Here is a 17,071-nt window from a genome sequence, read left to right as displayed (position 1 = left end):
AGTTTGGGTAGGTGTGTGACTTTAGAGGGGAAGACTATAAAGGTGTGCTGAAGTTCCTTCTGCCTGAAGCACTGTAAATTCCATGCTTTATGGGAGCATGGAGAGAATGTATGGGAGAAGCTGTATTCCTTATCGTGAGAGAGGGGCTATTCACACCAGTTGTATCTAGCTGTATATGTTACCTTATAGCTCTCACAGTGAAATATTGTGCTTATTTTGATGGGATTGTACATCACTGGCTTGAAGTGTTGTCAAAAGTTGTGTGTTTCTATATAGGAGACATGCAGATGCAACTTTCTCAGAAGGGACCATAGTAGCTTTTTTCTGCACATTGATTGCTGTGTACATTTAATGTGTTTTTATTGATTGTCTGAATGTTACAAGTGCAAGTAGTAGCACTTGGCGCACTATCTGTAGTATCTTGCAGTAGGCCTGTTTCTTTTCATTTTGTTGGGAGTTTATATTTTTTCCAACTTCACTATACAGCCTGTGGTATTCAAAATAACTAAGTAAATGGCCTTAAACCGTAAGAGAAAGCTGGGTCTTCACTAGAGGATCTGATCTGATGTAGTTAAAAAATAAGTTCATAAGCACAAGATGCCTTTGTGTTTTACTGAAATGTTACTGCTTTTTGAGGAAGAAGAATTTAGGCATCTGCAGAAACTCTGGGGAAGAAAAGATTAAGAAATAATGCTGTTAAGGGAGGAAGAGGAGAGATGCCTTAAATGGCAGTGAATGCTGTTAAAAATACTGGCTCCTGCCCACTAATGATAGGCCAAGTTTTGCAAACTTAACAGGTTTCATCCTTTTTTCTTATGCTTTGCCTTTGATGGGATTGTTGCCTTTGATTGCATGGTTGTGGGTGGAATGTCTAATACTCTTGGCAATGAAAACTATATAGGTTCTTAAAATTACATTTGTTCTGGCCTGGAGCATAGCTGTGTGGGTGTTTCTTTGAGGTCTGATCTTCCTTTTAGTTAATCACCTTATGTTATCTACAACTTTAAAGGAGGATAATTAATGTCTAGCAGCCAACTTCACTATGTGGCATGGATCTGCGCTGCTATACACTTAATGCTTCAGGATATGAATCACCCATCTGATGAAGGCAGTGCTTGGTTAATCAATTATCCAGAAATATACTCTGTGGGCCAGAGACAAGTAATTATAAATGTTACCTGTCATAGTCTCATCATTGACATAGTTTAACCTCTTAAGCATATTAGAGTACTAGTTGATCAGAAATGCATTATCATCTGCTTAGGTCAATGTTGTGTATCTTTTTCTGGACAACACATAAATGTAGTAAACTATGTTAGGCTAGAATTTAATGAACTGATAAATAGGTTGTCCTATTTGTATCTGAGTAGCTGGAATATTTAAATTATATGCACTCTCTAATATCCTGTATACTAGTTTTGAACAATGTCAATAAAAAATCAATACAGAATTGGCTGAATACATGATAAATTGGCTGCTACTGCTTGTTTGAAGTGAGCTGGCTCATGAGAATTAATTTTTTTAATTCAAATCTAGATAACTTCTACCAAAGAAGTTGGGGAGCAGCCACATGATCAGCTCAGCAAGCAGATCTAAGGAGGAAAAATAGTAATTTCCATCGATACAGACAAGCAGGATAAATCATGGAAAGCAGCCTCAGCTGATTTGATGTGTTTCCATTAATTATTCAAAGTGTAAGCAAACTTGTCTTGAAGACGCAGTTACCAGTCAATGTTAAGCAAATTTTGACTTTTGTTTAAAAGCAGGTAACTATCCTGTTACTCCAGGTACCTCTTGATGATAACCTGATATGGAAAACCTAGAGAATGTTTAGACTTGATGGTTATACTTGTCTTAGTCCATTCAGCTACATCCTTATCAGAAAAGAAGTAGTTAACCCTGATGACATGAGGGAGAAGAAAGTGTGAATTCTGGCTTGCATTTAATTTTTAACACTTCCATAAGCACAAGTGATACATTCATAGTCTGCGCTTTAGCTAAAGGTCTTGTGTTGCAGTTACAGGTGTGACTTAGGACTATTGCGTTCAGAGTCTTATCTTAAATTTCTTTTCTAGGGAAAGCACGTGTGCAGCAGCTAGCAGAAAACACGAGGTATTTCAGGAGACGACTGAAAGAGATGGGTTTTATCATCTATGGAAATGAAGATTCTCCTGTTGTGCCTCTGATGCTGTACATGCCAGCAAAAATTGGGTAGGTTTAACACAAAAACTTCCCATCCATCATCTTTAAAGATAGAATGGTACAAGAATACTAAGACTTGTCTAAATGTAAGAAAAGACTGGTTTGATTTTTACTTTTACGGTCATTACTGAGTCTTATAAAACATGGAAACTTCCTAGAAGTGATCTTGAGAAAATCAGGGCTTGTAGCTTGAGTCAGCAAGAAAGCACTTAAAGGAAGCAATTTTACCACCACATACCATGTTTTAAAAGTTGGAGGTTTTTTTTCATTTCATGTATATGTAAACTGTATACGTGTGCCAAAGAGAAGCTGAAATTGAATGGAAATAAAAGTCATTGGAGGAATCTTTCAACCAGCTCCTGGATCAGAAGCAGTGAATAGTTCCACAGATGAGCTCTGAAAATTAAACAAAGGGAAAACAGGACACAGTGGGACCCAACCACCTGTATTTGATGAATTTAAAGTGTTTTAAGAGGTCTGGATTTAATAGCTCAGGTGTTACTATTGTGCTAATAGAACTGTAACACATAGCTTTATAAATGCTTATGAACATGTGGGCTGCTGTGTGGATAATTAAAGCTAAAAATCAGCAAGTGGAATATAACGTATATATTTTTTAAAAAATGCAACGTAAAAGCCTGGTTTCTACGACAACTTGGCTTTGATAGCTGCTTTACATTGTTTGCGTATAATGCAGTACTCAACTGACACTTTTGAATTTGGAAAGCATAGCTTCATTTCAAGTCATACTGAACACTTCTGGTGCTCTTCTAGCTCAGTGAGGCTTCAGTCTGGCTAAGCACTGTGGTTTTGTGAGAGAACAAACATCTTCCAGCACTCTGCATGAGGCTAGTAGATATTCTTCCTCCACCCTTCTCAGTATAAACAAATATAAAATGCCTGTAGCCTTCATGAGTGCTGTAGAGTGTGCAGTGTGAGCCATCCAGCACACAGGGACGTTCTGGTTTTACCGCACAGATACTTTACCAGTCAGTACAATCTTTTCCCTATAAATGTTCATGGAAATGTTTATTACCTGAGCAGCTGAGCCAGTAACTTACTTAGAAACAAGCAAGAACACAGAGCTGTAATGAGAGTTGGTCCTTAGGATCTACCTTGGGTCTGCTTCATCCTTTCTCTGTCTCTTGTAGTCTGTTTTTAAAATGATTTAAGAGTACTAAATGGGTACAAAATTAAGTGTATCAAGGTGCACCTATTTATAAGGAAAATAGTTGTAGAAGAAGTAAAAGGCAGAAAATGTAAACCTAGTAAAAGGATGGTAATTTTGTACATCTTTATAAGCCACTTGTCTTCAGAAGTAGCAATGAACTTAAGGACAGTTCAGAAAGCACTAACCATTTCCTGTGGCCTGTAGAAACATTCATAATTGCATTGCCATTATGGAGAAGATATAGATCTTCATGTGTCTCCTCACATAAGTCACAGCTGCTAATTTCTTTAAGCCTAATAAAAAATTGTTTTCTTGAAGATGCTGTGTTTCAGTTGTATGAAGAGTTGTATGAAGAGAGAAAAATACTTGGTGTCAGATTAGATTATCTCAATTTACTGTGGCAACTCGTTGGTTCCCAAGACAGACACTTAAGAAGTGGTACCTTCTGTGACACCATAACGCGCTTTAGTTGAATCAAATTGGCAAAACCAAACCATCTTGAAACTACAGAAGCATCTACTTTGAGGAATTAGAGCATGGGGGATTCCTTGTATACTTAGACTACTAAGACCAACTCCCTGTTTGCAATCTGTAAGATTTCCAAGCTTAGGTTACAAACCCATTCAGAAATATCCTGCTAAAAGATCAGCTTCTGCCATGTATAATCTTTCAGCTTTGTTAGAACTTAATACAGTGAAATCTTTTGAGGAGGACCACCTTGGGACTGAATTTAAAAAGGCTACTGTGAACAGGTATTCTTCCTCTAAAAGAAATCACTGGAAACTCCAAAATTGTGATCTAACAGGCTTGCTTCAACAAAAGGTGGTATGGGTTAACATACCGAGACCTTCATGCTACTGCTGCTGCTTTGCCTCCACAGATATTCTGACAATTTTCCTTGTTCTTCCTGGCAGTGCATTTGGGCGTGAGATGCTGAAACGGAACATTGGTGTTGTGGTTGTGGGTTTCCCTGCCACCCCCATCATCGAGTCCAGAGCCAGATTCTGTTTGTCTGCAGCTCATACCAAAGAGATGCTTGATACAGTAAGTGTCTCATCTTGTCTTTCTTTGCTCATGCCTTCTATTAACAGATACAACAATTGTCTATATTTTGTAGACTGTTTCACTGTTTAGTACACAAACTACTTGAACCTAATGTTCAAAGCATTGTGTAGCAGAGCTGGCAATGACTCCACCTCTCTTTCCTTGCTTCACAATGTAGAATGGGTGCCTACAGTAAATCTCAGGAACTTTCCTTAACTGTTTTAAATGATGTGAGAGGAAGTCTCATTCCTTTGAGATAACGCTTTTTCCTCTCTTAAGAGGCTCTACCTTCTACTGAACCTTTTAAAAGGAAAAAAAAAAAATTGTTTCTTCAGGCTGTAGATGCAGAAGGTAAGAAAAAAAGAAGCCTGAGAACCCCCAAAACATCTGTATTCTTCTCAAAAGCAAGTGCAAACCTCAACACGTGATTACCAGTGAGATTTTTTTTTATCCCAAAGATTACTATTCCAGTTCTTATTTACAGCTTCAGAGCAGTGTATCTTAAATGATCCTGTCCTAAATGAGTCTGTGCCACATGCAATGTCTTGCTGACTCACGCCTGCACTAAATGTCTTCCATCAGGAATGGAGGCCTGCATCACAGTTGCTGCCTTAAAAATTCAGCATAGAAGTTACTCTCTGATTAAGGTAGTTGAAAAGGGAATTATATGAATAAGCCCACTAACCCTACTGTGCTTTGGTATGGTAACCACATTCTCTTTTGAGTCTTCTGAATCATGTTGTTTGATGAATGCGTGCATAGGCTGCCTTTGGCTCTGTCAGAGTTCTCCATTGTGGATTTTTTCCCACTTTGCTGTTCTGTGACTTGGAACCTAAGCTAGGCTGAGTCACAACATTGGACTTAAGGAGAGTAGACTAGGTCCTGTTCAGAGACCTGCTTGAAAGAATCCCATAGGATTTGGTCCTGAAGAGAGGAGGGGCTCAGGACAGCTGATTGATTCTCACACTCTGTCCATCCTGACTTATGGGAGAGCAAATGCAGTGAGAAAGCCTGCATAGATGAACAAACCAACAAAAGCATAAAATGGAAGCATGTAAGTGTTGCATATAAAAGAGCCCCATGTAAGATGGACAGGTGATGGAAGGGAAATAGAGACAGCCTTGAGCATGCAGAGATGAGGTCGGGAAAGCTGAAGTCCACCTGGAACTGAAATGCAGCAGTTGAGGCTTTTATGTTGGGGCTACTCTTAGTAGCAAAAGGAAGAACAGAGTAAAATGTGGGGCTGCTGCTGAATAGCATAGGGGTCAAGTGACAGATGACATGGAAGAGGCCAGGATACTCAGTGCCTTTGTTGCCTCAGTCTTTACTGATGAAACTTGCCCTTAGGAATCCTGGACCCACAAGGTCAGTGGAAAACTATGTAGCATTGAAGACTTAGCCTTGGTGTCAATGAGGATCAAATAACAGAAAACTTAAACTGAATATACATGATTCCATGGGACCTGATGGGATGCACCCACAAGTGCAGGGACAGAGCTGGCTATCACTGCAAGGCCACTCTTGATTATCACCTTTTGAATGTAATGGTGGAGGAGGTTTGGAAGAAAGCAAATGTCACCACTGACTTCAAGAAGGGCAAAGGTGTGATTTGAGGAACTGCAGGTTGAGAAGCCTTACATCGATCCTTGGGAAGATGATGGAGAAAAAAATCCTTGAAATTATTTCCAGATGTATCATGGACAAGAAGGTGATTGAGAGTAGTCATCATGAAGCTGTCAAGGGGGAATCAATGCCCAGTATAAATAGTAAGGAAGTGGTATATGCAGTTTGGTAATGTATATGTAGTGTTGTTCTGTGTTAGTTCAATAACCTATGTATCTCTGGTGTTGCACTTGCTGCTTCCAAGTTGTTTCTGCCTTGTAAGATCTGAGAGATTCTGCCCTGACACTCCAACAACAGACTGTTTAGAGTCCCTCCCCAGCTGCTTGTCCTCTACTCTTCCCATAATTATCCCAATTCAGTTATTTCTGTTCCAAATAAAAATTCTGAAATGGTTTATTTGGATAAGTCCCTCCCCTTCCTTTCCTCCTATATAAAATTAATAGTATCACAGGCTTGGCTCAGAGCATGGTAATAGAACTGAGTGCATTGCAGAAATGATGGAGCAGTAACTTTTGGCCAGGTGGCCATGGGAGAATTAATGGGAAGTAGGTAGGAGGAAAGAAAAGAAAGAAAACTGAAGTTTCTGAAATCATATTGTTGCACAGATTCAGTTGTAGCTCAGTTTGCAGACTTGATGTGCTGGCTCTAACTGAGCAATCACGCAGTCTTGCTGCCAGTTAAATTCTTGGTCTCCTCTCTTAGTGACTATCTGGAGTCTTTACTGTAACAACCTGCTCTTTCAGGGTCTACATAAGCACTAGACATGCTCTCTTCCAAAAACCAATCTATAACTTTTGTTACTGTGCTTAAAAAAAAGCTCTTTTCCTGTCAATTCACTTACAAGTCTTTTTGCTTTCCAGAAAATGTTTTAAGTTTTGTGCATTTAACTCTAAGGGCTCATTTCTAGACTACCGCTGTAGGTGCTAAATGCTCTCAATCGAGGAAATGCTTGTTTAATTTATTAGATCTCGTCTGCCTGAGAAAATTAATCCAGGGTAAAATGAGGTGTGAATTTTGAAGTGAATGAAGAGGTCCTGATTTAGCTCAGTATGTGGAGGCTTTGGTCCAAGTTAGTGTAATCCACTTTAAGGTTCAAAACAGCTGCGTACTCTGAACTCGGAACATTGGCAAGAGGAGTTCATAAGGAGTGTCTTTGTGTCAGTGACTGTGTTGTGTTTTCTTGTGATGTAGTGAAAAGAGATTTGATTTCAGGCAGCTAATCATTAAGGCAACCTTCAGATCTTATCCCTCTGCTAACTGTGGCAACAATATCCAAGAGGGAAAAAAAGAAATTAATAGACTTGGAGAGAGCTGGCGGAAAGCTTCTTCAAGTCACTGACAGAGAGGAGAACTTGGTATCCCTTCTGTGTTTTCATGGGTGCTAACTAGGGCTGTTAGGGCAATTTTTTTTTAAACAAAATTTATCCAGGTTTGGAGTATGGGGAAGAGAAGCTTGTCTTGTAAATGCTGATATTTGTAATGCTTCCTTGTTCTTATTAAATAAACACACATGATGAGGAACAGTTCTCAGTTACAGTTTTAACCGTTTTATGTAAATAAAACTTCCTTGCCTGAAAATATTTGGCTCAGGATCAGAGTGAGGTCCCTCATAACCTGCATCCCTGTGGGCTGGTGCTTTCTTTTCAGTGATGAAAAATATATTACACTCTCCTGAAGTCAGAGTTCACCAGTGCCATTTCCTTTGTAGTCTTTGCTGGTCACATGATCCTTTTTGTTTTAAATTAATAAAATCCTAAATCTGCATTCAAGAATAACAGTTAACAGACTCTTTCAACAGAAATTCAATATTAAATTGTTTCCATATGGGATCTTTACTTAAAGCCCTGGCAAATTGTGCCCATGCTTTTTTGTTTTGTTTTTACCCAGGTCCAACTTCTGGGTTTGTCACTCCCCCAGATTTTAGAGTGGAGAGGTTCTTGCTGCCAGATATAACAAGCATGAGGGGCCAGTGTTTAAAGAAACAAAAACTTGAACTATCTATCCAGGAAGGAAAAGCATGTAGGGATATTAACCCCCGTCTGCCAACTATTCTCAAGAGACAGACATTTGACCCAGAACATGTTAAAATTGGAGCATTAATGTTGAGTTAGTGGCATTCTGAAGGAATGTACCTATCTGAATAAATTTACAATTCAAAGGAGCGCAGAATGCCAGCCTTTGAGTTCAAAAGTTACATTGGACTTGGAAGTCTTCTGAACTAATTTCTTTGTCACTTGTCTATGTAAGATAATTGGCATCAGGTGCTGTTGCAGATTTGTCTGCAGCAACTGTTTTATTTTACACCTTACTTGAGGAGTGTTAGGTAGAGAAATGTAGTGAGGCTTAAGGTTTGACTTTTAACGAACCTATTGTGAGCTAGGGTCTTATCAAAGAGAGTATTTGAAGAAAGTAAGATTAACAGAGCTGGGACTTGCCTCATTTCTTATGCTAGTAGATGTTTGATCTCTGGTAAACTTAATAACATTTGCATTCCAGTTGAAATGGTGAAAGGTTTTGTTAGCTCACTAGCAGTGTTCTGGGCCATCGGTTCCCTCAGTGTTGCCTTTGTGGCAACTTCAGTCAGTGGGGCTTGCTTTCTTAGGAGAAAATGCTTGGGATACTATGCAGAGTAGAATCGTAGACTCATAGAATGTTTTGAGTTGGAAGGGACCTTGAAGATCATCCAATTCCAACCCCCCTGTCATGGGCAGGGACACCTTCCACTAGACCAGGCTGCCCAAGGCCCCATCCAGCCTGGCCTTAAACACCTCCAGGGACGAGGCATCCACAAATTCCCTGGGCAGCCTGTAGTGAGTAACTTTCTTTTATTCTTTAGACTGGCTGGCAAAAACCTCCCATGTGGTGTTGTTTATGATGTAGAGCTTGCATTTCTAGTTGTATATGGACAATGCAAATCAAACAAGTGTAGATATAACAAATGTATCAATAGAACTTGTCAGCACAATACTGCAGTTTGCATTTCGCTATCTTGCAGCTTAAAAAATATAGTAGGCCAGAGATGGTATAGTAACACATGTCTTCGTACTGAATGATACATAAAGAGAAGTCAAACCTCAACATACTTTTTTTTTTCTGCTTCACCTTTATTATCTCCAAGAAGGTAGGAACATTGTTCTTGGGTTTTCTGTCTATGAATAGTCATGGCTTTTTTTTTTTTTTTGATGACTGTGAAATTTGAGTTAACATTGTTGGATATTATGATCCTACCTTGGTGTTGTAGTCATGTTGGATGCAGAATCACTCTTGATTGAGTGACTGACTGGTGCTGCTCACTTGGTCTTAAGAATTCTGAACGCTAAAATCAAAACCAAATCCCGTGCACCTCTGAAGCTACAGACTTCTAGCACGGTAAAATCTCACTTAAGTAAAATGGCTGTCAGAGTGGTCTGCAGGCATGCAAAAAGGAAGATGTGATGGTAGCTTGTTTGCATCCTTCCTCTGCTGACCTACTGTGGTTTCTTTCTCAGGCTTTAAAAGAAATCAATGAAGTTGGGGACCTTTTGCAACTGAAATATTCCCGTCACCGTTTGGTACCTCTCTTGGACCGGCCGTTTGACGAGACAACATACGAAGAAACAGAAGACTGAACTCCCTCCATGTCCTTTGGCGGGAGGGACACACCGCGTGGGACACTCCGTGGCATTCAGCGTCCTTGAACAACACACTTATGACTGCTTAGCATAAGACATTTCCTCACAGTACTGAAGTGGGCACATCAACTCTACATGGCATTTTGTAAATAGGGAGAGGACAAAAAAAAAGCTTTGATTCCTGTGTCTTCAGGGTCTGGCCCTAAAGGTGCTTGGCTTTATTTTTTTCTTGTTGCTTTTTTATTTATTTGTCTCAGTGAGTTCACAGCAACCCAAATTGGCTGTGGCTGATCAGCTCAAACTTTGTATGCACCATTAGCCTCGCAAATGCTGGCTGAGATGTCGTGAGCATGTGTGACGCTGGCATAGCAGTATTTCCAGTGTCACTGCTAGGTGTCTGACCTTCCCAGTAAGGAATGAGCTGACCTGTGTGTTATTGGAGACTTCCTAGAGAAACTGTTGATTGCTAACTTTGACATATTTAACAAGATGGATAATCAACCAAAGGGTTTTTTGGTTTTTTGGGTGTTTTTTTTTTTTTTGCAGTTACTTGTGTTTAAAACTTGAATTTAGCCTTTTTAAAATAAATGTGTTGTTGACATGTCACTGACAGGACCATTGTTCCCAAACATTATTTAGTTTTGTAAACCACAGGCAGAAGGACTTCTGGGACTCTAGCCTCTTTTGCTTCCCAGTATGAATACCAGATTGTCTCCTGGTTTTGACACTAATTGTCCTCTTGATGTAGGGTAAGTGATGGAGAGGGGTTTTGTTAATTTTTTTTTTTTTAAATGGTCTGTGTTTTGTCTTTCTTCTGTCATACTTCTGTTTAGTGTTCCGATTAGTGTTTGTTGCTTTGTCATCTGCAGGTTAATTTCTCTTGCTTTAGAAATATCATAAACCCATGAACAAGTAACTGCTAAGTTCTAGAAGGGTGTTCTTGGTATTAAGTAAAGCATAGCAAGCCTTCTGTTTCTTAAGACCAGAATCCCTCAATAAGCAGGACTGTAAAATGGATGACTATTAGGAGAACCACTTATTTCATGCAGATCTGTAAAAGACTGATTGCTACCCTTTGCCGTGTTAATTCATCGTTTCTTGTCATACGAGTTGTTCTTCACTGGCCTTGTTGTGCAAGGCTTTTATGTGAAGAGTGTAGACGTCTTGGATCTTGTATCATACATTTCAGCTAGCCAACAGTCTCAGTTGGCAGCTCCGTGTCTGTGTAGCCTTCCATGAACAGAGAACGTCCTCACAATTGCACTTAGTTTGACATCTTTATTATTTTGCATTTCTGTTACTGTGAGATCAAATTAATGTTCACTGAGCCAGTTGCTGTCTGGAATCTTGATTTGCAAGTTCCACACTATCTTATCAAAGTTTAAAGTAGACACTTTTGCTTCAGCACACCTTGGAGGTTTTCTGCTACTTAGTCATTGCATCTTGAACTTTTTCGGTGAACAGAATAGATCATTGAAGAGGTACCAAAAATTTTATAGCAGGAGTCAGTTGCAGTATAGTTTGTTTCTGTATTTTATACGTTGGACATGTAGGGTTTCTGCAAAGATAGTAGACCTTTAACATCATGTCATTTAGGTTGGGCCAGCTCTTCAGCTTGGGTTAACATGATGCTATTTGCAGGTGACTGGAGCTTTTTGAAGCAGATTTTTCATTGTAATGCTAAAGCAGAGTGCAGCCCAAAGCCATTTGCCTGATGCTGCAAAACGATGATTTTTTTTAAAGTTCTTTTATGTTCACTTTGCAGTAAACAGGAAAGGAACGCTTTGGCCATTAGAACCAAGCACTTCTGCAAATACATCTGGTGAATTAAAGCAGAATTGGCTTCTATTTTATTTTGTATCTCTCTTCATGTGTTTACAAATTTTTATTCAGTTTTAACGTAATGGAACTTCAAAACATTGATATGGTTTTTTTACCATTGCATATCAGAAATTTAATTGGATGAAAAGAACTAAAACTGACTGTTTCAAAATAAGTCCAGGTAATTGTTTGTCTTAGTCCACTAGTGTTCATCTGCTCACCTTCTAGAGCTCAGTGAGTGCATGGTCCAAGAAGTCTGTAACCTGTATGTGCAGCCTTGATAGCTATGGAGTAGTCTCACTTGTTCAGCCATGGAGTGAGTAAATTGAAATTACATGAGCTTACTTTCTTGCCTGTGTTCTACCCATGACTAGCTTTAACATTCCAGCAGATGACTTGCTTTCTGACTTCAAGAAGCTTTACCTCAAAGAATTATTGCTTTTTTTTTTTTTTCCTTCTGGGATTGCAGTAGGAAACATGATTCCAGTCCTGGTCCTCTTAATTTGATCATGGTGGACAGCCCTGGTCCTGTTGACTTTAAGCTCAGACAAAACTGACCAGCATGAAGGCATAAGCATGGGTCAGTAGGGAGCAGTTTTGAGCATTCCTAAATGTACAGCGTGCTTTTGTCTGCTGCATAGTCAAGTCAGTTTGAAAATGTGATGTGTTGTAAGGAGTGGATTACTGTAGATTCTACAAGTCTCAAGTCTTAATCTTGTCTCTGGGATTCAGTTTTAGGGCAGCCTGTCTTTAGAAGGGAGAAAAACATCTGGCTAAGTCTCAGCAATTTAGATAACTCCTGTATAACACTTCTGAAATTGTCAGTGTTTTAAATTGCTGGTCCCCACTGGGATTCCATTTGTACCTGAGGAAAGTGTTTCATGCTGAACTTCGGCCATTTAGTATCTTTCTGCTGTCACGCTGTCTGGATATGACTTTGAATTCTGGGTTGCAAAGACATTTCAGAAATCATTCAGGTAGTTAGTAGCATTTGCAGACTGCTTGGTTACATTTCAGCCTTTCCGTATTCTTTTGGGGAAGCAACTCCCCTCCTCCTTCCCCCGGATGTTTTTATTCCGGGCAACCTCTTTTGCCAAAGTCTGATACCTGTTGAAGCTGCTTCTGAAAAAGTAAGAAGTTACAAGTCCAAGACATTACACTTCTAAGTCAGTAATTCACCGAGCGTGAAAGCCAGGAAAATCTTTTCACATCTACTAAAAAAATCCACTGCCACAACCGAAGGAGCAGACCGCTGCTGGTTTGTACGAGACAAACCTACAGCGTGTATGCTGTCACGGTATGTAGGATGGATTGCTGCTATATTTATGTACTGACCAGAAATCTGTCTCCTTTTTGTCCTGGCAGTAGAAGTGCATGAAAGAACCAATCTTGAGAGATCACAAAGGAAGAAAAACTGCTTAAGAAATAGACTTCAGTCCCTGCCAACTTTTCTGAGACATTCTAATTGAAAATGACTCCTGGTATTTCTTAAGAGGTGCAAAATTCAAAAGAAAATGAAGGCTACTTTTGAACAAAGGATTTTGCCCTGTAATGTACATTGGCTAAACTTACTCTTAATTTTACAATAGTTAGCTTCCCAGTACCTCTCTGAAGAACTTAGCAAGAAAGATTTTTGCCTCTGCTGAGCAGAATAAAGAGTTTAAAACCATTATTGTTTTCAAGGCTGATGGCCATATTCTTGTATTCTTAAACTGAGAAGCTCCTATTACCGAGCATCAGCAAAGAGAGAGATCTGCTCCTTGTTAGTAAATGCCCTTCCCAAGCAGACCTTTGTCTTAAGGAGCCTGATTCAGAACTTTCATTTAGCTCTTTGGCAGAGAAGAAACCACGTATTTTTTGTGTCAAAATATTCAGGGCTTTTTGGTTTTTTTCACCAGACACAAAGTTTTGTATAGTATCTTTGTATATGGTATATTTTACTTTGTTTAGTTTCTCTATTTTTTCCCTTGTAAGAAGTATCCTTAAAGAGCTGTTCTTTGGTTACTGGTGTAGCACACTTCTGCTTTAGGCAAAGACTCAAGAGTGAATTGACTGAACATCTTATCATGATGAAGTCATTCAGTTAAGGAACTGCATCATTGATCCTCCTCTTGCTGTTTCCTCTAAGACTGTAGAAGTGATACCCACTGTCAGACCTGCACCTTCACACAGAGCAGGAAAGAGGAGTGTGGCCTTGAAATCAGTGACCCAGCCCTGTGCTGTGGATGAAGTACCGACTCAGCAGAGATGGAGAAAAGGGGCAATCATCACATTCTCAGCTGTAAAGGGATCTTCCATGTCTGCTTGAACAAGCATCCCTAAGACGGGAATGCAACTTTCAGTGCTTAAAGGGACACTCCTCTAAAACTTTTCCACACCAACTAAACCAATACTTCCTCTCCTTCTGTGCAAATTTTAATTTCTTTACCTCTGAAAAGCATTTGACTTACAGCTGTCTGCTCATCCAGAAGCCATGTTATCCATTCAGACAGATCATAAGAAAGGTTGGAGGAAAGCTGTGAGCATGAGCTTTCCATTTCATTTAGGAGAACACCTTGCAGCATTGGATCTAGAGTGCCATGCATAAGCTCCCTTGCCACATTGCAGAGGAGGAAACCAGGGGAGATTTATCCCAATATACAATGCCCAATCAAAATTTTTACAGTTTATATGTACAGTTTATACATATCTATTTTTTACAGTTTATACTCAGCCTGTGAAAGTGTCAAGCATGCTGGGATGTGTGTGGGTGGCACCTTCTGCATAGAGATCTGAGGTACGCATGGTCTGTTCTGTTTTAACACTAGTGAAGCACTGAGCTGTCTGGGAGAGCCTAGTATGACCCCTCAGCAGGTGCATTGCTGGCTTTGGTGCTGGACCTGAAAACCAAGTGGTATTAGACCACTGTTTGGGAGAGGCACCAGTCATTTGACGTGTGTAATTTGAGTATGGTTTTAAAAGAGAAACAAAAAAAAACCAAACAAACAAACAAAACCAACTCTGATGCCATTGTGATTCTATGATTCCTGTAAACATTGCCAGCTTTGCAGTTGTTCATCTTTTTAGGGATGTGGATGTGAAGCTAGAGCACAACCATAAAGTGTTTGTGTGAAGTATTGTGCTTTATCTTCCACTACAGAGAAGCGTTTGGTGCAGCCATTGGGCAGTTGTGTTTATACCCCCTGAAGGGGCTGGGTGAAGGAGATGGCAGCTGTGGTGTGTTGAAGGCCTTAAGCTGTGACTCTTGGTATGAAGAATTGAAATTAAAACTGATCTTGAAGAATGCAGTGGAGTTTAACCCATGAAAGAATACTCTGTGCCCATAGTTAAGCAATATGTACTGCTGTTTACTTGGGAGAGAGAGTTTCAACTCAATTTGTGTTTGACCCTGGTAAGCAGCAGCTGTTTAAGGAGCAGAAGAGGTGCCTCTATGCAAAGGCCAGAAGTAGTGCAGTTGTTTGCACTGATGTTCCTGTGCTGCTGAAAGCGAGAGAATTATTGAGAGGGTCAGGGACTTCAGAAGCAGTGGCAGCTAGCAAATTAATTTCCTCAACAACACATGAACAGGTCTCACTTGAGTATGCCAGGGGTTGGTGCTGTTCCAGAAATACCCATGGCAAAGTGAAACGTATTCCAAACCATCTGACTACTGTAGAGCATTTGGGGATTTTTCCAAATCTCATCCTGCTCAGACAGTATTTCTGCTACCCCCTAATGGTATATTAAGCTAAATGCATTGCCAGCCTCGCAATATTATTAACTTCAGACCAGTTTGAGAGAGATCAGAGGAACACTGGAGCCTGAGGCTTTAGGCTAGCAGCCCAAAGCCAATGGTGGCTCACATTTCCACAAGCCCTGGGTGGAATTACCAAGTCACAGCACTTCATCTGAAATTGCACTGTATTCTTATGCCTCTGTGTTGCTATAATGTACATATATATTGGATTTTTTTTGTAGATAAGACATTTTAGATAAAATTTTTAAATGGGCTTCACCCAATATTTTATGCCAGATGTCTAATTTTTTTTACACTGGGGATTAACATGAAGTTGGATGCTCTGTGGGCAGGGAAAAGATAAATAGGTGGTATATTGGCTTTACGAAGGTTATAATGCATGTTTAAAAAAAAAAAACACTGGAGAAAAAAACTGCTTGGGAAAAAGAATCCATTCAAATATATTCTATGTTCTGCATAATAAAGACTTTAAAAAAAAAAAAACTATATTGTGAGTTTTTTCTTTTGCCCTCTTAGGGAGACTAAACCACCTTCCCTTTTCTTCCCAATCTCTCTACCACCCCCTAAAAAAAAACAAAAAAAACCTAACCAAAACTAACCAAAAAAACCCAAAACCAACCAAAACGCACAACACAAGAGTTTCATACTGAAATGGCTGGGTAAGACCATCGCCTGGTTGAGATCTCAGATAGAGATCTCACTGACCCTCAGATAGGTCAGTGTCACCATCTGGCCTTGGACTCCAGAGCCCAGAAACCTTGTGTGTGAGTTGGATGCTTAGTCGTTTCTTGCCAGGTTTGGGTCCTTTGTATGGGAACTGCACAGTCTGGAGAAGCGGGTTCTGTTCTGGAAAGACAGGTCTGCAGCGGGGACTGCTGTTCCTGACATGGAACTTTGCTCAGAAGTCAGGCTGCTGCCCTGCTGTTGGAGGGGATTCCCACCAGCGCAGGGAGTGCTGGGCTGCTATCAGCTGTCGTGCTGCTAATAAGATGTTTGAAAAGGCTTCTTGATCCATCTCACATGGGATTCTTGACCTCACATCTGTCTTGCAGTCCAAGGCTCGTTCTAAACGTTTCCTTCCATTCATTTCAGGCCTAAGTTTGCACAAACCAGATGTTGGTGTTTGAAAAGGAGGTTCAAGTCCTGTTGGCAACTGTGGGTGCACAAAGGGGCCCGGGTGAGTTGTGGGGTTGCGCTAAGGCTGCTGTAGAAATGTTGGACTTCGTCTGTCCCTGCCAGGCAGCCGAGGTCAGTGCCCGCGCTGGCACATTTCCCGAGCGGACCGCAAAACCTGCGCTCAGTGTCTTTCCCTCATAGTTCCTTCGTCGTCATTTCCCTGGTGCTTCACGGGCTGATGGATGCCCTTGGAGATCCTGGAAAAGATGCTCTCTAGAACCCCAGTAAACAGCCACACCGTATCTCCAGCGGTCTTTGGGGACCGGAAAAGATGCTGCTGGGAAGGAGAGAGCAGATCGAAGAGTAAAGGCTTATTTTGAGCGATGGAAACTTCCTCCCGCCGCTCGGGAGCAGCCGGAGCTCTCGCCGGGCGCACGGAGCAGGGAAGCGTTTCTCCGCAAGGGGCGAGGCGGGCGGCTCTGAGCCCCCTCGGCCGCCTCCTCCCGGGGCCGGTGCGGGGCCGGCGCCGCCGAGGCGAGGCGAGGCGCCCCCGGCGGCGAACAAAGAGCCCCGGGCCGGGCGATGCGGCGGCGCCCGCAGCCCCGCGGTGCCCCGGGGGCGGCTCGGCGGGGGGAGGAGGAGAGGAGGGCGAGAAATCAGAGTGCCGAGAGGATTAGGGAGGGGGGTGGGGAGACGAAGCCCTCTCCCCCCCCATCCTCCCCGCACACGCTGGGAAGCTGTTCGGAG

General features: G+C 41.0%; 1 protein-coding gene across 1 annotated transcript in view; it reads left to right on the top strand.

Moving 5' to 3' along the window:
- The window catches only part of SPTLC2 (serine palmitoyltransferase long chain base subunit 2), an 81,302-nt gene extending 65,633 nt beyond the window's left edge, over positions 1–15,669 (top strand). Inside the window, exons 10-12 of the mRNA XM_054068418.1 lie at positions 2,076–2,211; positions 4,288–4,417; positions 9,529–15,669. Coding sequence (XP_053924393.1) covers positions 2,076–2,211; positions 4,288–4,417; positions 9,529–9,648 — 386 coding nt within the window. The 3' untranslated portion in view covers positions 9,649–15,669. The remainder of the gene's footprint in view (positions 1–2,075; positions 2,212–4,287; positions 4,418–9,528) is intronic.
- Positions 15,670–17,071: the final 1,402 nt, after the last annotated feature.

The sequence above is a fragment of the Cuculus canorus genome, chromosome 5 (genome assembly GCF_017976375.1).
Source record: "Cuculus canorus isolate bCucCan1 chromosome 5, bCucCan1.pri, whole genome shotgun sequence".
NCBI classification, from domain to species: domain Eukaryota; kingdom Metazoa; phylum Chordata; class Aves; order Cuculiformes; family Cuculidae; genus Cuculus; species Cuculus canorus.
Note: the sequence above shows the minus strand (reverse complement) of the source record. Positions and strands in the feature narration are given on the sequence as shown.